Genomic DNA, 22,187 nt, shown 5'->3' on the forward strand with positions numbered 1-22,187 from the left:
CACTGGGGGTGAATCCGATCAGGGCTCCAGGGCTCACAGACTTGAGGGAACCTCTGTCCTCCGGACTGGTCTTCCTCCTTCCTCTCACCTGCTGGTCAGGAGCCCAGGCACCCCCATCCTGGCTCCATCCCCCAGGGCCTGGATTCTGGGACAGCTTAGAGGTAATGCAAGACCCTCACGCTCCTTTATGTGCCTGGGGGCAAGAATGTCTAAAAAGGTGCAACTGGCTGATTACAGAGGGCTGAGTGTTTGCAGCAGGTATGGTTGGAAAGATGGGGTGTGAGTTTCCTATGTCTTCACAGCCTTCCCAGTGTAAAGATCTGTGCATGTCCTATGGCCAGTGAACTCCCCACACCATCCTCCCAGGAAGCTCAGCCAAGTATTATGAGGGCAGAGGCTCTCCCCTTGCTTATCTGTAACTTCCCACTCCCACAATGAGAAGCTTGGTGCCCACTATCTGCCGTTTACCTATGCATTGCTCCTTTCCAGATTACATGTGCAGAGGTTTCAGAATTGTTAGCTGCTACACCCTGGAAAGAACTCCATAAAGTAAAGTCCACTGTTTGTGTACATTTTGCATTTAGTTTAGAGATTGTGTTCATTTCCACAGTTAACTTAGGTCAGCACCTTTTATCCCATCCCCTACAGTGAGATTTTTCCATGCATTTCTAATACAGTTAGATTTGGTCACCTTGAGTATTCCATCCTGTAATACCCCTACACTGTAAATAACTAAATTTGAATAGATTATGATTGGCCCCTTGGGCTACACACGTCTGTGGGCTTAGACAAATGCATAGTGACAGGTATCCATCCTAGAGTGTCACATGGAACGCTTCAAACCCCCACCCCATGATCTGCTTATCATCTGTGTAGCTTTGCCTTTCCCAGAGTGTCACCAATGGGGTCATACTGTGTGCAGCCTCCTCAGCCTGGATGCTTTCACGTAGCAGTATATACTGAGGATTTATCCATGTCTTTCCATGGGCTGATGGTGCATTCCTTCCTGCTGCTGAGTAGTATTCCATTGCATGTGTATGGGAGGAAAAACAATTTTCACTCTGTCCTTCTAGGTTCTTGGTTGAGCCCCACCCCCGCCGTCTAATAAAAGCCAGATTAACAGTAGAAAAACAGAAGTTTAACAGCATGTATACCTCCTGTATACAGGGGAGCTACCCAGAAAAATTGAGTCACTCCCTGAAATGGCCAAAGCCATCACCTTAAATACCAAATACCATCTTCAGATAAAAACAAAAGACCTTGGGGAAGGGGGGAAGCCAATAGTGGCAGGTTATCATGCAAAGCACAGTAAGCAAAGGTATTGTATGCAGATTTAAGTCGGGACTTCTCCGTTGATAAGAGTGACTTGAGATTTAATCATCCTTCTATTTCTGGTGCAAAGAGGGACACTCCGTTACAAATGGAGATTTCCTTATAAATGTCCTTCATAAAAGGTCAGTCTCTACTCAGTTTTTTCTATCTTTCTTTTTTTGAATGAGACTGAAATAATCCTTATGCCAGAGAGACATATATTGGCGTGGTGTATTCTGCTCGCCTTGACATGGCTGTCCTCCACTTTGCTTATGCAGTCATCTAGTGAAGGATATCCTGATTTCTTCAGGTTTTTAGCCATTACGAATAGTGCTGCTGTGCATAATTGCATCCTTGTCTGCTTTTAGACATAGATTTTCAAAGCAGTTGCCTATATACTGGACGCATAATTGTTGGACCCCGAGGGGAGGCTTGATTAGTTGTGGAAAAAAGCTGCGGAACTGTCTTGCCAGGTGGCTGTGCCTGCACCCCAGCCATGAGGAGGGGTTGCTCTTCACCCTCCAGCAGTCGGTGTTGCCATGGTTTTGTTGGAGTTTAGCCATCCTAGTAGGTGTGCTGTGATGGCTCACGATTTTAATTTGGAAATCCCTAATAGTATATGATTTTTTGTATAATTTTTGTATGATTTTTATTAGCTGTATATCTTTTTTGGCCAGGTGTGTGTTCAAATCCTTACCCATTTTTAAAATGGGGTTGTTCTAGAGGTCTGTGTCCATTTTGAGTCCAAGTCGTTTACTGGATATGTGGTTTACAAGTATTTTTCTCCCAGTTTGTGGCTTGTCTTTTTTATCTTGGAGAGGCGGCAGTGAGTGGTGGCATGAAGCGAGATCTTCATTCCCTGCCCAGGAATTGAACCTGGGGAGCCTGGATGAAAACCAGGAATCCTAGCCACCACCCCCACTAGCTCTTGCCCCCAGTGAAAAATGCATTTCTCATAGAGGTAAAAACTGTAAAAACAGGTACAAAGTTTATTATTAGAGACATAGCACAGCAACAAGTGGGAGAGCACACAGAGAAACAGTTTGTTTAGTTAAGACAGAAGCAAGGCAGAGATGCACACCCGGAGAGAAAGGGTGTGGACACCCTCCCTAATGAGGAGGAGTGCAGTAGAGAGGCGGTTAAGTCACTTATATAGGGCAGTTCTTCCGCGTCTCTGTTCACCTCTGGCCAATTATCTGGTTTCTTTTTCCACACCTTCCCTGCCCTAGGACCCTCCCCAACATGCGTGCGCAACTTTTTTCCAAGATGGATTACCACCCAGAGGCCTGTGGGACGACCTTAGCATCACCTATTTTGGGGTGGTGCCCCTTCCTTTTTGACCCCCAAGGAACCTTTCTGCACATGTGCAATGTTTCCCTTGCCCCAAGGATGAGAAATGTATGACCTCTTGATCTTTTAACAGGGTTTAGTCCCACTCTGTCCCTCCCATAAAAATGTCCAATGTCTGGTTATTTACCCTATTTCTGTTGCTGGTTTTCATATCGAGGTGCAGACCTCGAAATATAGACAGGAGTCCGGTCATAAATATGTAGTCCTAGAGCCCGTTTGTCTCTTGTTTCAGGAAAAGTAAACAGGGGGTTGGTAATGAATGTCCAGCCAGGAGCCCATTTTTTTCTCACCCCAGGAAGTGTGAACCGGAGGTCAGTTGTAAATGCGTAGGCTGGTGACCATTTATCTCCTGCCTCATTTTGACTTTGTGAATAAGGTCTTTGAGAGTAGAAATCTTTAATTTTATAAAGTCCACCATATTTTTTTCTTTTGTGATTGGCCTTGTATGTTAAAACTCAAAGCTCGTGATCTATAGACGAAATCCAAGGTCATGTAGATTTTCTTCTATGTTTCTCTGTAATTTTCATAGCCTTGCATTTGAAATGTCTGTGAATAAATTTGTGTGAATTTGGCATAAGTTTTAAAGTTTGTGTCTAGGGACTTCCCTGGTGGTCCTGTGGCTAAGGCTCCGTGCTCCCAGTGCAGGGGGCCTGGGTTCCATCCCTGGTCAGGGAACTAGATCCCACGTGCCTCAAATAAGAGTTCGCATGCTGCAACTTAAAAAAGAAAAAGGTCCCGTGTGACACAGCTAAGACCCAGCGAAGCTAAATAAATAAATATTAAAAAAAAATAAGTCTGTGTCTATAATCATTTCATTTCTTACGGTTTCTAGTTAACTGCTCCTTAACTATTTTGGAGAATTCATGGGTCATTTGGCTCTATTTCAATTTGAATTTCCACAGCAGAATGGATGTAGCAGAAGCCGGGTCTCTTCAGGACCCACTGGGGCTTTGGGACACTGTGGGGTCCAGTTCACGCTGACAGGAGGCAGGTCTCCTCTGGACCTGCTGGGAGGTGACGCTGCTAAAAGAAAAGGTGAGGAAAAGTGGGGGAGAAGGTTCTTGTGTCTAGTTGAGTGCTGAGGGTGTCTGTCCTCAGAGGACCCAGGAGAGGAAGGGCTTCATGTGGAACACTGGGTTTTTAGCCAGTTTTTGTGTGGTGTAGACAGAGTGCAGTGTTCTTTGGTGTGTGGTGTCCAGTTTTGCCAGCACCATTTATTGAGGGGACTGTTGTTTCCCCAGTGTATGTTCTTGGCTCTTTTCTTGTGAATTAACTTACCGCATAACCGTAGGTTTATTTCTTGGGTCTCTGTCCTGTTCCTCTGGTCTGTGTGCCTGTTTTTGTGCCAATTGCACACTTTTTGGTGACTGTAGCTTCGTAATGTAGTGTGAAGTCAGGGAGCGAGATGCCTCCAACCTGTTCTCCTTTCTCAAACTCCCTTTGGCTATTCAGGGGCCTTTGTGTTTCCACACAAATGTTAGGAACGTTTGCTGTATTTCTGTGAAGAATGCCATTGGAGTTCTGACCAGGCTTGCTTTGCATTTGAACATTGCTTTTGGTAGAATGGACATTTTAACAGTGTTCTTTGCATCCATGAGCACGGGATAGCTTTCCATTCATTTGTGTCTGTTCAGTTTGTTTTATCAGTGTTTTACAGTTTTCAGTGTGCTTTCACATCCTTGGTTCAATTTATTCCCAGTTATTTTTTAGATGCAATTGTAAATGGGATTGTTTTCTTCATTTCTCTTTCTGATGGCACATTATTAGTGTATAGAAAGACAAGTGATTTTTAGGGCTTCCTTTGTGGCTCAGTGGTTAAGAATCTGCCTGCCAATACAGGGAACACGGGTTCGAGCCCTGGTCTGGGAAGATCCCACATGCTTTGGAACAACTAAGCCCGTGCACCACAGCTACTGAGCCTGTGCTCTGGAGCCCGCGAGCGACAACTGCTGAGGTCGTGTGCCACAACTACTGAAGCCTGCTGTCTTACAGCCCGTGCTCCACAACAAGAGAAGCCACCGCAATGAGAAGCCTGTGCACCGCAATGAAGAGTAGCCCCTGCTTGCTGCAGCTAGAGAAAGTCCGTGCACAGCAACGAAGACCCAATGCAGCCAAAGATAAATAAAGAAATAAATATTTTTTTAAAAATTTATAAAAAAAAAGAAAGAAAGAGAAGTGATTTTTGTGTACTGATTTTTTACCCTGCAGCTTTACTAAATTCGTTTATTAGTTCTAACAGGTTTTTGGTGGTTTGATGTGGGAGACTAGAATTCAGAAATCCCACTGTTTCTACTAAAGCCAGGTCATCCACAGCACCCAAGACACAGTGGCTCCTAATATAACCTTCCCATGGTGCCTGTTAATAACGCGTGGACCCTACAAGAATGATGAGCGTCACCACTTTAGGTGAACCGCATCTGGTTAAGGCTTGGCCTCTATTATGAAGTTGGATGTCTTCTCTGCTTTTTTTGGGCATGGTTTTGACCTGGTTCTTTTGAAAAGTAATGTACTCCTCAGTAATTTCAAGTGTATAAAAAAACTATAAGTAGCAGTACAAAATACACCACCTCACATAAACTACTCCAGTGTGTTTTATGCAATACTGGGGTCCTCTCCCAGGGAACCAGAACATAAAGACCCAAAGACGAAATTTTATGGTTCTACCTTATAATCCTATCCACGGGCCCACTTCAACATTCACTATCTCCGCAACTCTATGGAAATGTCTTTTCCCATTCTGATCCAGTTTTCTTTTTCTGAAACCATTATTGAGACTTTCCCTCATTTTCAAAACCTTTATGGATTTAAAACACACGAGCTAAGTATGACCTGGGTGACCTTTTCTGCATGAGCTCTTTGACTTAGAATGTTTTCAGTGTTCATCCATGTTCTAACATGTATCATCAGTGCTTCATTCATTCTTTTCATTGTGATTAAAAGTAACATTTACCATTTAAACCATTTTGAGTATACAGTTCTGTGGCATTAACTACATTCACACTGTTGTACAAATATTCTCACCATCCATCTCCTGGACCGATTCATTTTCCCCATGGGAAACTCTGTATCAATGTCTCTACATTTTTGCCAAAATTTGTTATTTTTAATTCTCTTGATTATAGGCCTTCTAGTGTTTGTGGAGGGGTATGGCGTTGTGGTATTAATGTGCATTTCCATCGTGACTAACGATGTTTAACATCTCTTCAGGTGTTTGTTGACCATTTGTATGTCTTATCTGGAGAAGGGTCTTTTCAAGTCCTTTTTCCATTTAAAAAACTGGGTTGTTTGTGGGGGCCTGCAGCTCCGCCGCCCGAGCCGGGTCCCGGCAAGCGCTCGTCCTGGCGGCCTTGGCCTCGCTGAGTCCAGCCTGGAGCGGTCTCCGCGCCGCAGGGGCCCGCGCGCCGGGGCATCGCTAGCGGCCTCGCAGGGGCGCCGCTTCCTGCCTCGCGCTCGCAGGAGAGGGGACGCCCGGCCCCAGGCGCCTGTGCCCGGAGTGCCGAGACCGTGCTGTGCCGCGCGGACGCGGTGCGGGCCGGGAACGACCCCTCCCGTGGGTCTTTGGCACCCCAGCGGCATCCAAGCGCGGAGCGGAGGGCCGCGGGCCTCAGGTAAGGGGACGGGGGCTCGTGGGGGTGGGTGGAGGAGGGAACCACGACTCACACCAGAGCTGTTCGGCACAGTCGCGGAGCCCCCTGACCTGGCGGCCGCAGGAAGGGCTCGCCTTTGAGTAGAGGCTTTGAGGACAGGCCCGAGCCTACCCCGTTCAATTTTACAAAACATCTGCTGGTGTAAAGCTCACTCCCGCGCGGTTTTCCCAAGTAGCCAAGTGCCCCATGCGAGGTATCTGCAAGGAGAACCTGAGAGGGCCCGTAGCCCTGAGAGACTTGCCCTTGGCTTATGGCAAGGCCAAGGGATTTATCCTGCATGGTGATTTCTCCTGCTGAGAACCCCCAAACCCCACTCTGGCCAGCTGGCCCAGCTCTGCTTCCTGCACGTCTCCAGCCCGGGCCGGCCCTTGGCCACCTGCTGGGATGGGAAAGGGAAGGGTCTCAGAATTGCACCTTAGAAACTTGCCAGGGGGCATGGATTGAAAAACATGGGGGCCATCCAGGCAGCAGAGAAGGGAGAAGGGCACCTTGCTGCCCTTTCATTGTGGAATCGGTGGCGCTTCTGCTGAGAGGGGCCTTTCCATGGGGACCGCATGCAGTGTGTTTGGTGTCTTGGAACTGAAGAATTAGAACCTGTACAATTTTCAAATGATGTGGTCCTTTAATTTAAAAACAAAACCCCTAGAACCTTTGCTTTATAAATTGAGGTCTGAAAATTGAAGGTCTGTTTTGCTTCCACTGTGACACTCTATTAAGAAATGTGGATTTATTGAGAAAAGAGTCAGAATAGAGAAGGAAACAGAGAACTCAGAGGTACCACTGTGGTTTGGCAAAGGCTGGGGGGAGTTAATTTGTCAATGCTGCTGGCTTTCAGTAGCCTGCAGCCATTCTCCTCCTGCGGCTGAGGGGGTATAAAGCTGTACTGGGTTGCTCTACTCTTCTTTTGTAGAATTCCAGCTCAGAGCCATCTCTTGATGTATAAGTATTTCGCAGACTAGGTTCCCAGGCAACTCCTGGAGGGCCAGAGGGGTTCCTTCCTTCATTATACCTGTCTGTTTGAATGAAAACCAGCAATGACATATTTTTCTTTAAATCTGGTTTATGGTCTATCATCCAAAAACCAGATTAGCTATTTCCTCACTCTCTCAATAGGCTCGAGTTCCTGGAAACTGAAACCTAGAGAGGGTGGAAGAGTGCCCGAGGGAGAACGGGAGAGCCTGCAGGGAACCGTGACTCCTGGGTGTTTAATGAGCTTCCTAAACAGCATGGTCATTAATTGGCAAGTGATGACCTTAAGGAGAAACTACTGGTGCAAATGTAAAAGCCTTTTGTTAACAATGTGCCCATCAGGTGCGCACCTTATGGAGTATTTTCATTGCATTTCCAACACCTGGGAGGGTGTTGGGCAGAGGGCAGATGTTTAATAGATATATTGAATAAGTTCAATTACATACAATTATATCAATGGAAGGGTCAGCAACACTATGAGGTTAGGGTTAGGGTTAGGGCCAGGGCCAGGGTCAGGGTCAGGGTCGTTAGGGTTAGGGTTAGGGTTAGGGTTTAGGGTTTAGGGTTAGGGTTTAGGGTTAGGGTTTAGGGGTTAGGGTTAGGGTTTAGGGTTTAGGGTTTAGGGTTAGGGTTAGGGTTAGAGGGTTAGGGTTAGGGTTCGGGTTAGGGTTAAGGTTAGGGTTGTTAGGGTTAGGGTTAGGGTTTAGGGTTAGGGTTAGGGTTAGAGGGTTAGGGTTCGGGTTAGGGTTAAGGTTAGGGTTGTTAGGGTTAGGGTTTAGGGTTAGGGTTTAGGGTTAGGGTTTAGGGTTTAGGGTTTAGGGTTAGGGTTTAGGGTTTAGGGTTAGGGTTAGGGTTTAGGGTTAGGGTTAGGGGTTAGGGTTAGGGGTTAGGGGTTAGGGTTAGGGTTAAAAATGCAAGTTCTGGGGTTGGGCAGATCTGGGTTCAGACCGTCGTTTACATACTGTCTTCGTGCAAATTGTGTGTTATTTTTCTAAGACTCAGCTTCTACCTTTATGAAACGAGGGTAGCAGTGGTGCTGATCCCAGAGGTTTTGTTGAGGCAAAGCTCTTTTCTCAGTTCCTAGCATGCGTGAGTGCTCAATGCACTCAGTTAATATTATGGTTATTGACCCTGGAGATACTCCCCAAAGCTAAAGGCCAGAGGCCTGACAGGTGTATTGAGGAGGTGGGTGCCTACTGTGAGCCCGAGGTGACAGGTAACCGGAGGAATGGAACGGCTGCTGCAGAGCGGGACTGTTTTTCTCCTGCTTTAGACTTTTCTGTATTTTCTAGATTTTCTTAAAAGAACCATGTAGATGGTTTTGTACCCTGAAAACTTCCAACAAAAACTTTAAAGACCTTATCCATGCAAACATTTACTCTAAAAAGCTGGAGAATGGAACTGAAGGCCTATTTTGGAGAACTTTCTGTATTCCCATTTCCTGGAATCTTCTGAAATGGAACCAAGTGGGGGAGGGGTGTGATCTGTACTAATTCTCTGAGCTCTTGGGTCTAATCACTGAGCATCCCTGCATCCCAGCTTCCTCCTGAGATCATGGGTACCTCTCAGTTCATAAATTCAACAATTCCTTACGTAAGTAAATAAGCACACAAAATACTTACATCAGTGGCCAACAGTTCCTCACTGTCATCAATACTGGCCACGGTGACCTCTCCTTGGCTCACAAAGGGGAAGTCAAAGGGGTTGGTTGAAATGAGAAGCAGGTCTGTGAAGCAGAAGGATCCCTTTAGCATCTTATGCACAACTGACTCTGAGTTTTTTTCCAATGTGATCGATTTGGAAGATGAGAATGATAACCAAGGAACTTACCCATAAGTTCCGGCTTCTTGTTTGACATGATTTGGTAAAAAATATGATAGCCTCTCTCACGGGATAACTGAAATGCCACCCTGGATTTTTCTAAGAGATCTAAGATAACAAAAAACGATGTGATTTTAGGGTCCCCAGGAGATGCCTCTGTGGCCAAAGCCAAGGTGCCAGATAGAGTGTTTGGACTCACAGGTTTCAATGTCCGCTGACACCAGCTTTCCTGTGGCTCCAAAGTGAATGCGAATGAACGTCCCCTGTCCAAAGACAGATTGAAAAACACAGTTATTTTCTTTCTATGGTACTGTAGCCAGCTTCTGTTAGGTACTACTGAGGATGGGTGGGCTGTGTAGGCTCACGGAGGAGGTGATGCCAGAAGCATGAGGACCTTCCTCCTCTCTGTTTGCTTGGCATCTGGTCCCCACGCCGGCTCAGCCAAGACCCAGGTAGCTCTGCCCAAAGCACCTGGCCCTGTTCCCACAGCTCTGGGGATGCCTGCAGGCTCCCTCTCAAGTCTCTGTTTGGGACCACCTCACACCTGACTGTCTCCTTGGTCTTTATCCTGCTCAAACTCTTTGTAACACCTTTGAACTGATAACCTGGTTGGACTATCTGACTTCTTTTTTGCCTCTGGATTTTACTTCTGAGATTTCTTGCCTCAGTTTTCCTTACTACTTCCTACATGCAAACCTAGCCCCCAGGCCAGGCCTCCTGGCTCCCCAAAGACCCACTCAGCACTTGGGTTCCCCCAATCTTGGGGAGTGAGGGGTGAAATTATATATAGTATATATGTGTGTGTGTATACTCCCTTCTTACATCATCTGCTTAATTGGTCGCTACCACTCTGTGAGCCAATTGGAGCGCAAAAATATTGCCTTGCTTGTTCACCCACAGACCCTGGAATGTAGTACATCCTCAGTAGTATTCTCAGTATTCTCTGAATGAAGCCTAAGAAGAGTTAATGAAGGACCAGTGTAGGTTTATGTGAATTATGTGTTCGCTCTTCAGGAGTTCTAGCTGCTGAATGCAAGTGCCTCTGGGTACTTGCTCTACTGGCCAGTGAAATTAGATAGGAGACTGGATACTTGTTTATTTGCCAGTGTCAGAAGTAAATGCCTCTTTGGTTGAGCTAATCCTAAGTGAAACATTGAAGGATGGGACATATCCTTCAGTATCTTCAATATCAACTTCTTCCCAATTTTTGAGCTCTGCTGCCTCCACCAGGTTTTCCCTCCTCCCAGCACCTCCTGACTTGGAGAAGGTCAGATCTGCTAACTAACTTCACACTAAGGTTTTCATGGCTAATAAGTCAGTGGATACTGTTCAATGGACTTATGTATTTTAAAATGCTTCCACCTGAAGAGACCAATTTTAGCATAGAGAAGTCATTTTGTACTTGTGGAATTTGAATCTTGAATCATTGTGACTTCAGGAGGCTCTGAGGTGATGCTGATTAGTTAGGGAAGGACAGCTAAATCTTCCTTCGGCTGGGAATAAGACAAAATGTTCTTTGAAGGGTTATCAGAATATCCCGGTTGGGCAGCTTGATCTGAAGCGCTTGGGGGTAGACTAAGGCCAGGTATATCCTAGTTTATGTGGCCATTTTTCATATTCAGCATTGGAGGAGAGGGTTTTCTTTCTGGGGGTCATTGACAATTGGACTGAGTCTTAACGAATCTCAAGGAGTTGTCATTCCTCACGGTCTTGACATTTCCAAAGGCCTCCAGGAGGGGGTTGGCCTGGATGATCTGGTCTTCCAGGGTTCCCTAATAATAAGTGAGAAGAGGAAAAGAGAGGACTTTGGACGTCTTCCGAAGTAACTTCCTAGTGACTCAAAAGTGTGGATGCTCTGGGAAGGTCCCAGGGAGAGATGTCGCCCAGCTCAGGCTGGTGGCAGGTACAGTTGTGCTGAGTACCCACAGGCCCATCCCCACCCCACCCAAGGAGGCTTCAAGGTCCCATCGTAGAAGGAGTCTTAGCACAGCATCAAAGTGGCTTCTGGCCACACCAGATTCCAGGTTGGAGCCCTACCCGCTACCTCTCAATCTCCCAGATGGCCTTTCTTCTCTGATAACATTTTATCATAAATTATGGATTTGTAAAATATAGACCTCTGTTCATGCATGCACCAGGACCCATTTATACAGATATTCGGGTTCAGAAGTAGAAACAGACTGTGAGCAATGAAAGTGACCCATATGATAGAAACAGTGGTTCTCAAAAAAAATGTTTAAGTTGCATAAAATATTCTGTGAGAATTATTACGTAGAAATCCACTTATAGAAAGCAGAGTTTTCACCTTTCCCCCTTCCCCACATGATTGCTTGCCTTTCTGACTTCAGAGCTGTTTGGAAACTACTGTCCAGCCCAGTGGTTCTCAAAGTGTGATCCCTGGACAGGGCATGAACAATGGGAACATGACAGAAATGCAACATGCCAGGATTTTGAATGTGAGACAGGAATTTCAGTCAGAAATTCTGGGCCTGGGGACCAGCAATCCGTTGTTAACGAACCCTCCTGGTGATTCTGACGTGCACTCCAGTTTGAGAACCACTGGCCTAAACCATTCCTTCTCCAAAGGAGGATGTGGAGTTGTTCAAGGTCACTCGGCTGTTGCTGATGGAGCTGGTGCTAGAGCCCGAGTCCACAAGGTGGAGCCATTTCCTGCCTTGCCCCGTAAACACCCCCTGGGGCAGGACCTCGTGCTGTGCACAAAGCCCTGCAGACACTTGGGGCTCACCTGGGGTTTCAGTTATACTCATTCCAGCAAGCCTTCCAGGTGCAGGAAGCTGCTCACCTGCATCTTGCCCGGCCGCTGCTCCTTCCTCTTCTCCCCAGTGACCGCAATTGCTGCAAAGTGCTGGATCACATGCTTGGTGTTCACTGTCTTCCCAGCCCCGGATTCTCCGCTGTTGATTTAAAAGTAAGTGAGAGGGACTTCCCTGGTGGTCCAGTGGTAAAGAACCCGCCTTGCAATGCAAGGGACGCGGGTTCAATCCCTGGTCAGGGAACTAAGATCCCACATGCCGCGGGGCAACCGAGCCCACACACCATAACTACTGAGCTTGCGCACCTCAATTAGAGCCCACGTGCCACAAACTACAGATCCCACGTGCTCTGGTGCCTGCGTGCCACAACTACAGAGCCCACGCACTCTGGAGCCTGCGTGCCACAACTAGAGAAGAGAAAACCCGCCCGCCACAACTAGAGAGAAGCCTGTACACCACAGCGAAGAGCCCACACGCCCCAACAAAAGATCCCGAGTGCTGCAACTAAGACCCGACACACCCAAAAATAAATAAAATATAATAAAGTAAAATAAAATAAAATAAAGTGAGATACACAGACATAGAGAGCAGACTTGTAATTGCCAAGGGGACCAAGGAAAGGGGGAATGGAGGACAAATGGATTGAGAGTTTGGGATGAGTAGATGCAAACTATTAGATATAGAGTGCATAACCAACAAGGTCCTACTGCATTGCACAGGGAACTATATTCAATACCTTGTGATAAAACAAAATGGAAAAGAATATGAAAGGAATATATATGTATAACTGAATCACTTTGCTGTACAGCAGACATTAATACAACATTGTAAATCAAGTATACTTCAATAAAATAAATTTTTTTAAAAAAGTAAGTGAGCTAAAGGAGAGCAGAAGGAATGGACAGCCCCTTCCAAGTCATCATGGCAACAACACAGGTTACTCACGCGATGAGGACGGACTGGTTGTCTCGATCTAGAAATGCAGAAGGAAGCAGGACAGAATAAATAAACAACATACAGGCAGGATATACAAATCAGGCAACATTGGGGGTAGACAGAGCCCATGAGTTCTAGTTCTGGCTTTGCCATTCACTAGTGGTGTGATGATTTGGGCATGTCGAATCTTCTTGGAGACAATTTGTGCAGATTTCCCAAATGCTGGATGTGTAACGTGGGCAGCATGGGAAGTGAACAGTGAGTCCCACAGTGTGGAAGTTATTCGTGTTCACAGATCTTTACCTCCTCAATAGCGCTTTCTTATCTCCCTTTTCAAAAAAGAGAGCAAGTCTCAGACTTAGAACTTGAAAGAAGCCACAGCTTCTAATTAGAATTTATGGACACTGATTTGTTGTCATTGCCTTTTTCTTTCACCTTTACTTTCTACTTGTGGACAGTGACCGTGGTTTTCCATTTACAAGAGTGTTATAGGTTGAATTGTGTTCCCCCCAACAAACTAATATGTTGAGGCCCTAACTAACCCCCAGTACCTCAAAATGTGACCTTATTTGGAAATAGGGTCATTGCAGATGTAATTAGTGAAGATGAGGTCATACTGGAGTAGGTGGGCCCCTAATCCAATATGACTGGTGTCCTTATAAAAAGAGAAATTTGGAGACAGATGAGAACACAATGTGAAGATGAAAGTGCAGATCAAGGTGATGATTCTATAAGCCAAGGGATGGCAAGGATGGCCAGCAAACCACCGGAAGCTGGGAGAGTGGCCTGGACCACATTCTCCCTCTCGGCCCTCAGAGGGAACCAACCCTGCTGACACCTTGATCTCAGACTTCCAGGCTCCAGAGCTGTGACACAATGCATTTCTGTTGCTTAGGCCACCCAGTGTGTAGTACTTGGTTATGGCAGTCCTAAGAAACTAATACTAATAGTGATATTATTCTTCCTTTTTTAAAAAAATAGTTTTCCTCCAGATCAAAGGGCAGATTTGTTCGGTTCCTATTTTGTTTTTATTTTTGGCCACGCCACGTGGCATGTGGGATCTTAGTTCCCTGACCAGGTATCGAATCCGTGTCCCCTGCAGTGGAAGCACAGAGTCTTAACCATTGGACCACCAGGGAATTCCCTATTCTTCCTTTTTGAAATGGACGGAACTTCAGTCACTATAAGGAAAGATTTTAAATATGCAGAAATGGCCAGGATTGCGAATGTGACATTGGAATGGCTGAAGTTTGGGCAACATTGTCCTGGATGACTTTTAAGCATCTTCAGATCTCAGATGCTTGCTTCTACTTCTTCTCTCTGCACCAAGTCAAATCAGGTGAAAGTGGAACAGACCGAAGTGATGTTAGGCATGACAAGGGTGACAGTATTACCACATCTCTGCTATTTCATCTGCTATTCTGGAAATTTAAGGAGGAGAAAGAGGGAGCCTGAGAAAACAGGTGAAGGGAAGTTGCTGTGCCCATTTCTCCAACTTTGCATTCCTAAGTGGCTACTAATATAGTCTCTCTTCCAAGTGTGCTCCTGTTGGGGGTTTCTTTGGAGTTGGGGGCAGCGCATCTCCTTGTGCTTCACATCCACCCCCAGAGAAGCATGTACTTAGTGTGGCTTCAGTCCCAAGCTCTGGCTTAAGAACCGTGACTGGTAATGGAAGATACTGCGCCCCTGGTTTTCCATCCTGACATCCTCTGAATCTACTGAGGTCACTTTGGTCATTGCACCATTTGGATGACCAAAGCCTGTGAAGGGCTCGAGTAATTAACTAAGAACCAGTGCAGTTAAAGGACTTGAATACTTCACTAAAACTATTTTTTAAAATATGGATTAAAGAAATTACTCACCAGTCAACATGAACTGATAGGCGTTGTCAGAGATGGAGAAGATGCGGGGCGGGGCCTCCTGGTGCTTTTTGCCTCTGTAGGCCGTCACCACCTCAGGGTTGTACACCGGCAGCCACTGGTAGGGGTTGACGGTGACACAGAAGAGGCCTGAGTAGGTCTGAGAAAATCAGAAAATTCAACCTATGGATCTTGACTTTACTAAGAGAAGGAAATGGAATAAAGAGAGGTTGAAGGGTACTCACGTAGATCATCCAGGCTGCGTAACGCTCTTTGAGGTTGTACAGCACTCCTGGCTCGTGTAGGTGGGTCATCATGGCCATGTCCTCGATCTTGTCAAATTTGGGAGGGTTCATGGGGAAGACTTGGTCACTGTTCGGAGTGAGTGTCTGGATATTGAGAGGAAAATCACATGATGAGTGGGAGAGCCGATGTGGTGACCTACCAGTGGGGTGAAAATGGTGAGATATTGTGGTGAGATTACCCCATTACCGTGGTTAACTTTATGGATCATTTCTGTGCCCAGAGATGATCTGTAAATAACTGTTCTTGATAAATCTAAGACTGGTCAAACTGTATAACCAATTCTGGTCTGATGCCTCCAAGTCAGCATGCCATTCTGTGTGCCAGAAGAGGGTTACAGGTGTGCAAAGTTATAGAGCCCTTCAGCCTCAGGGTGGCCAGGTGGAACTCAGGATGGCCAAGGCCACAGCAGCTTGCCTCTGTTTACCCCATTTGCTATGAGTGCTGCAATGAGATCAAGCTTGGAAGATTGGAAAAAACTCTTCCAGTGTATTCTGTAAATCTCCACCTCAATACCTCTGCTCATGTGGGTCCCTTTGTCTGGAATATATCTACATTGAAATTACATCTAGCAACCTTCAAAGCTCTTCTGAAGTGCCATCGCTTCCATGACCTGTTTCTTCTCTCCCCTGTCTTTTCAAGGCTTCCAGAATTCCTTGCACCGCTGCCCTAATAGTTAAAACATTTGGACTTGAAGCATGGTCCATGCCTGAACAGTATTTTGAGACTATTACCTAATTTTCCCCTCTCTGTTTTCCCTCCCCTTTAAGCATACAACTGGCACTCCATTACTCAGGAAAGGTAGAAAATAGGGCATAAAAGCAAGAGAGCCTGTAAGCCTTTCTAGCGTTTGTTTTCCAAAAGCCCGAATCCTCAGAAGAGCTTTGAGGGTTTTACCAAAAAGATAAAAGGGAGGAGATTTGTTGATATAGACCAAATTTCTTGAGGAAAGGAAGCCCTTCTGCCCCACCGCCCTAAACTAGAGAGAGAGGGACATCCAAAATAGCATAAGGAAGATGGAAAAATCTGTGTGTCCTGAAGGTTCAGAAACTGGGGCGCTCCTTCCACTTCCGGGACTGCAGGGCCTGCGGTCTCCCGGGCTCCCACACGCACCGACTTGCCAACGAGACAAAGGACGGGGTCGCGCTGCCAATGGCGACGCGTAGCGTCATGCGTCATAGGGCGCGCCGCGGCCTGCGCGCTTCATGCCTCCTGGGAGCCGCTGATGGGCCCGCGTGCCGGTGCAGAGCCGGAGGCGGTCCACGGGGGCCCAAAGACAGAGAAGGCGGGGCCGGCTCCGGGACCGAGGCGGCAACACGCCGAGCGAGCGCCTGTGCCGAGGGCAGCGATACTGTGGTTCCAGGGCGCCATTCCGGCCGCCATCGCGTCGGCCAAGAGGAGCGGCGCGGTCGTCGTGGTGTTCGTGGCAGGTGATGATGAACAGGCTACACAGATGGCTGCAAGTTGGGAAGATGAGAAAGTGACAGAAGCATCTTCAAACAGTTTTGTTGCTGTGAAAATCGATACCAAAAGTGAAGCCTGCCTACAGTTTTCACAGATCTATCCTGTAGTGTGTGTTCCATCCAGTTTCTTTATTGGAGACAGTGGAATTCCCTTGGAAGTAATAGCAGGAAGTGTTCCTGCAGATGAACTTGTTACCAGAATCCACAAAGTCCGGCAGATGCACTCGTTAAAAGGTGAAATATCAGTGGCAAATAGTGGCCAGTGAGAAAGTTCAGTCTCTACTCCATCCACCTCATTTGATCAGAACAACACTTCTGAAAACTGTCAGTCCAGAAATGTAGAGCTCTGTGAGACACCACCCACTTCTGATACAAAGTCAGATTCTGCAACAGGAGAAATTTCAGGCCAGGCCACTGTGTCTCCAGAGCCTGGTGGATGTTCAAATCAGAGACCTACAGAGGAGCTCACCGTCAGAGTGGAAAGACTAACCAAAAAACTTGAAGAAAAGAGAGAAGAGAAAAGGAAAGAGGAAGAACAGAGAGAGATTAAGGAGGAAATTGAGAGGAGGAAAACTGGAAAAGAAATGTTGGATTATAAAAGAAAGCAAGAAGAAGAATTAACAAAAAGAGTGTTAGAGGAAAGGAACAGAGAAAAGGCAGAAGATAGGGCAGCTCGAGAGCGTATAAAACAGAAGATTGCACTGGACCGTGCAGAGAGAGCTGCTCGTTTTGCAAAGACAAAGGAAGAAGTAGAAGCTGCTAAAGCTGCTGCCCTGCTGGCCAAACAGGCAGAAATGGAAGTCAAGAGAGACTCTTCCACAACAGAAAGAAGCAGTGTTGCGAGAATTCAATTCCGTCTTCCTGATGGTTCTTCCTTCACAAATCAGTTCCCTTCTGATGCTCCTCTAGAAGCAGCAAGGCAGTTTGCTGCACAGACTGTTGGCAACACTTACGGTAATTTTTCATTAGCAACAATGTTTCCCAGGAGGGAATTTACCAAAGAAGATTATAAAAAGAAATTACTGGATTTGGAACTTGCCCCAAGTGCTTCAGTGGTACTGTTGCCAGCAGGAAGACCAACTGCATCCATGGTACATTCTTCCAGTGGCGACTTTTGGACATTCTTGGGGACAGTACTTTACCCATTCCTTGCCATCTGGAGATTGTTTAGCAACTTCTTATTTAGTAATCCTCCTCCTGCACAGACCTCGGTGAGAGCAGCATCATTGGAATCCTCAAACCTTGCATCCTCTAGCAACTCAGAAAAAAGGGAACCAGTCAGAAAAAGAGTGCTGGAGAAACGGGGGGAAGACTCTAAAAAGGAGGGCAAGATATACAGATTGAGGACTCAAGACGATGGTGAAGATGAAAACAACACTTGGAATGGAAATTCTACTCAACAGATGCAGTGTGACAAGGACAATATGTGCAGTAATCATTGTTTCTCTTATGATTTAATTCAACTAAAATTCTACTGGAGAAGTGGGACTGCTTTATGTTTTCCAACTCATCTACAAAGTGTCTCTTTATTCCTGCTTAGTGGGTTAAAGTTGTTTAACCTCAGATAAGTCAAGAGATAAAATAACTGGCTGCTAGGTCCTTGTATATGGTAACCAACTGCTAGAAGCCTAAAATAGCAAAAGGTCTGCGACAGCCTCCCTTTATCAGCTTTCTTGTTTAGTATTTCATATGCCCATTAGCCCTGTGCTCTCAGATGATATGTTTTGTTTAGGGCTGTTTTGCTCCAGAACTCCTCAGCCCACACAAAGTAACTGGTGTGTCACTGAATAATTTGATCTTGAGTCAGAGCGTTTTAACTAGCCAATCAGATGATAATTTGGGTTTAACTTTTCTCTTCTTGCTCATCAACTGCAAGCAAAATCTTGTAGTTTTTAATCTTACTTAAACACTGGATAAAAAAAATCTTTTCCAAAAAAAAAAAAAAAGAAACTGGGGCTTGTTTCTTAGCAATCCTTCAGGGGGGCAGTGACACCCCATGCGGTATTACTGAAAATGTGGCATGGCTCTGGGGAGGGGACCCCAATAGTAACTCCAGAAAATTTATTTCCGGCCCTGTGAAAAGAGGCTGACACCAGAGGTTAAGTTTAATAATAACAATCATCATCATCATCATCGTCATCATCATCTGTCTTGTATGCTTGAATTTGTGAACTGCGATTCATACCTACCACGTACTCTTTTTTTAAAAAATTATTTTATTTATTTATTTTTGGCTGCGTTGGGTCTTCCTTACTGCACACGGGCTTTTCTCTAGTTGTGGCGAGTGGGGGCTACTCTTCGTTGCGGTGCACGGTCTTCTCATTGTCATGGCTTCTCTTGTTGCAGAGCACAGGCTCTAGGCACATGGGCTTCAGTAGTTGTGGCACACGGGCTGAGTAGTTGTGGCTCGCGGGCTCTAGAGTGCAGGCTCAGTAGTTGTGGCACACGGGCTTATTTGCTCCGCGGCATGTGGGATCTTCTGGGACCGGGGATTGACCCCGTGTCCCCTGCATCGGCAGGCGGATTCTTAACCTCTGTGCCACCAGGGAAGTCCCCATACCCACCATGTACTCTTGATTCCTACACTAGATGATAAACTTTGGGGAAGCGGGACTGAGATTTGCTCATATTTGCAGAGTGATAGACACTGTGACCTAGACATGGTGCGTGTCCAGTAAGGATTGAATTGAATGGTGCTCTGTAATTCTCTGCATTAAATTAGGCATTGCCTCTGGAGCTCCCTCTGTAAGTCACTCTGCAGCCTAGAGAGTTCTATTTGGTATATTCGCCCATCCAGCAGCAATCTGTATCAATCTCTCCCTTAAACAGTCCAAACTCTTCCACCACCACCTTCCCCTTTCTCCAAAGCAAACATCACAAAAACTCTCAAAGCCCAAGTCCTCGAAGGAAAGAGCCAGAGGAAAAGTATGTGCCATGGCAGTTTTTACCTGCGACTTCACTCAGAGTAGATCAATGTGAGTCTTGTTCTATCTTCAGATTCCTATGGGCCAGCATGCAATTTCTACTATTCTACTCCAAAGGCAAAGGGGGATGCCCATGTTAGCAAGGACATCTGAGATCAACACTTACCCGGTTGTCGAGGGTCTCGACTGTGACTTTGTCATTTTCCTTGCTCTGGATCATACCTTTCACGTAAAATTCCTTATCATCCACTGCAAAGCAAGCTTTCTTAGAATCAAATGGGCGATTTGGAGCCTCGATTCTCTCCTTCTCTGATTTCCACAGGTAGGGAGCTGCTTCTCCAAAAATGGCCATCTCTGCATCAGAGCTCATGACTGCAGGGGCTGGGAAGACCAGGGCTGCTGAATCTGGAGCTTTGGGGAGCTCCATCCTGTTATTTCCATTCAGACAGGGGGCCAGATTCAAAAGTTCCTGGGATTAACCTACGTTCTGAGGAATCCAGGACCTGGTATAGGGGCCTAGAGTGGGCAAGTGGGGGTGAGCTAAAGGAGATATTTTACTCCAAGAAAAAAGTTTGAGGGGACATCTCTTAGTCCAGCTCCAGGTGTGGAAGTCTAAACCAATTAGAGGAAGCCAAGCTGAGCCTAATAAAGGAGGCCTCAGAAAATACTTCCTTAATTACACATCACATTTGAGCCTCATGATCTCGGTGTCATTCCCAAATCTTAAGGGTGTCTGAAAAGAATTACTGGAATGTTGATAATTCCTAGTAGAAAGTTCAGATAGCCCAGTGAAAAGTAATGACTTGAACATAAAGTACTGCCACACTTGTTTAGCCAATTACAGGCAACAAGGTGATAGGAGACATTATGGCCTAGTGCAATGGTTCCAAACTTTAATATGCACCAGAATTACCTGGACAGCTTGTTAAAACACGGATTTCTGGGCCTCACCCCCAGAGCTTCTGATTCAGTAGGTATGGGATGGGGCCTGAGAATATGCATTTCTAGCAAGTTCTTAGGCAATGCTCGTGGTGCATTCATCAGCTGATGGTGAATTCATCATTGTGGTCCAGGGACCACACTCTGAGAACTGCTGGTGTAGGGCCTTCTGACTCCAAGAGTGGTCCTTGAACATGTTGCATCAGCATCACCGAGGAGTTGTTAGACATTCAGAATCTCAGAACCACCCCGCATTACAAAACCAGAATCTGCACTTTAACAAGATCTCCAGGTGATTTCTAGGCATAGTAGAGTTGAGAAGTACTGGGCTTAAGGCAGGGGTCTCCAAACTTTAGTTATGTGTAGCAGTGTCGGGGTGTGACAAACAGTGTTTAATTAAATACCTGCTTTAGAACTCACTGCTTAGCGTGTGTGTGTGTGAGCATGTACGTATGGTGTGTTTATGTATCTTTCTGCCTCTCTCTCTCTGTCCACCCTCCCGCTCATCCCCCCCGTCACTTCTTTCCAAACCATCCCCTTTCACAGACCTTCTCTTTATGTGTTTTCCTTGCTTAGAAGCTAGAAAAATTTGGCTTAAAGTCCCGGCACTGAACTTGGTCAAACCACTTAACTTCTTTGGGCCACTAATTTCACTTAAAATGAAGAAGCAAGCCTAGCTCATTTCTAAGGCCCCTGCAGGTTGTGTGACTTTTCTGGTTCCTTTTCCTCATCTGCATTTGCTTTTCCTGTTCCCTCTGGACCTCTTCCCGTATCCTTCCTGACCCTCTACTTCTTTTCCCCACAACTCTTCCCCTTCTCCCTTTCTTTCTCTGCGTTTTCCTTTCCATACATTCTTCTGTAAGTGACCATAAAATGGAGTTCAATTACACACATGTATCCCCATATCTCTCTTAAGAAATAGGTCATATGTTTTGAATAAAGCCTTTTATGTTTCCTATTAAAAGTGGGAAAATTGAACATTTTATGGTTGTCCCTTGGAACTTCCCCCGCCCTCAATCTTACACTTTATGAAATTACTCTTCATTGGTAACTGACTGTTGTTTCAATATCCCTCCTTGAGACTCTGGGGGGATCTAGTCCTACAGAAAGAGGAGCAACTGCTTCCCTCTGGATCTTATTCAGGATAAGTTGCATTTCGATTTTACTTTGGCCAGCGGCTCTGCTGAACCATCTGTGTGCTCGTGGTTAAGTTTTCATAGTTAAGAGATTGGAACTCAATATAGCACCGCAAAGAGGACCTCTGGCTTGCAGGCTTCATGCGGTTTAAATTTTCTCAGTTACTGCCTGGTGGAGAGGAAGAATTCATCCATATTGTTTCCTCATCTGTGAAGATAGTCCCTACTTTTGTGGCTTAAGTGAGTTTTATGACAGCAGCAGTTCTCAAGCTTTGTTTTCTCAGAACCCCTTCACACTCTTAAAAACCATTGAGAACCCAGTGAGTTTGGTTTATGCAGGTCATATCTACCAATATTTATGGTATTAGAAGTCAAAATTGAGAAAATCTAATTCATTTAAAGTTCCTATCAAATTCATTGCATGTTAACATTAATGACATATTTTTATGAAAATGACTATATTTTCCAAAACAAAAAAATTAGTGGCAAGAGTACCATTGTTTTTCATTTTTGCAACTCACTTTAATGTCTGCTGAGTAGAAGATGGATGGGTTTTCATGCTTGCTTCTGTATTCTGTCTGTTGCTGTATGGTTTTTTGTTTTTTTGTTTTTTGTTTTTTGGTTAAAGTAGATATAGAAAATCTTTCACAGATATATAATTTGGAAAAGGAAAGAGTATTTTAATTGCCCTTTCACATAATTGTGGAAATTCTTTTTAGATACTATACCAAAACTTGACACGTGGTAGTTTCTGT

At 45.6% G+C, this 22,187-nt stretch overlaps 1 protein-coding gene and 1 pseudogene across 2 annotated transcripts in view; one reads left to right on the forward strand and one right to left on the reverse strand.

Moving 5' to 3' along the window:
* LOC309621273 (UBX domain-containing protein 4 pseudogene) overlaps window positions 1-18,310 on the forward strand; it is a 176,061-nt pseudogene extending 157,751 nt beyond the window's left edge. The window contains exon 3 of the transcript XR_014249415.1: window positions 17,568-18,310. The product of XR_014249415.1 is annotated as a UBX domain-containing protein 4 pseudogene (transcript). The remainder of the gene's footprint in view (window positions 1-17,567) is intronic.
* LOC309621274 (myosin-13-like) lies at window positions 6,484-19,555 on the reverse strand. Its single transcript, XM_082408842.1, has 9 exons — window positions 19,524-19,555; window positions 14,913-15,056; window positions 14,671-14,827; window positions 12,818-12,845; window positions 11,902-12,013; window positions 9,298-9,361; window positions 9,108-9,206; window positions 8,900-9,003; window positions 6,484-7,321 (listed from the first exon to the last, which is right to left on the reverse strand). The coding sequence occupies exons 2-9, from the start codon at window positions 15,021-15,023 to the stop codon at window positions 7,202-7,204; spliced, it is 795 nt and encodes a 264-aa protein (XP_082264968.1). The 5' UTR covers window positions 15,024-15,056; window positions 19,524-19,555; the 3' UTR covers window positions 6,484-7,201.
* Between the last annotated feature and the right edge of the window lie 2,632 nt (window positions 19,556-22,187).

This window comes from Balaenoptera borealis (assembly GCF_965194805.1).
Source record: "Balaenoptera borealis genome assembly, contig: HAP1_SCAFFOLD_172, whole genome shotgun sequence".
Classification (NCBI taxonomy): Eukaryota; Metazoa; Chordata; class Mammalia; order Artiodactyla; family Balaenopteridae; genus Balaenoptera; species Balaenoptera borealis.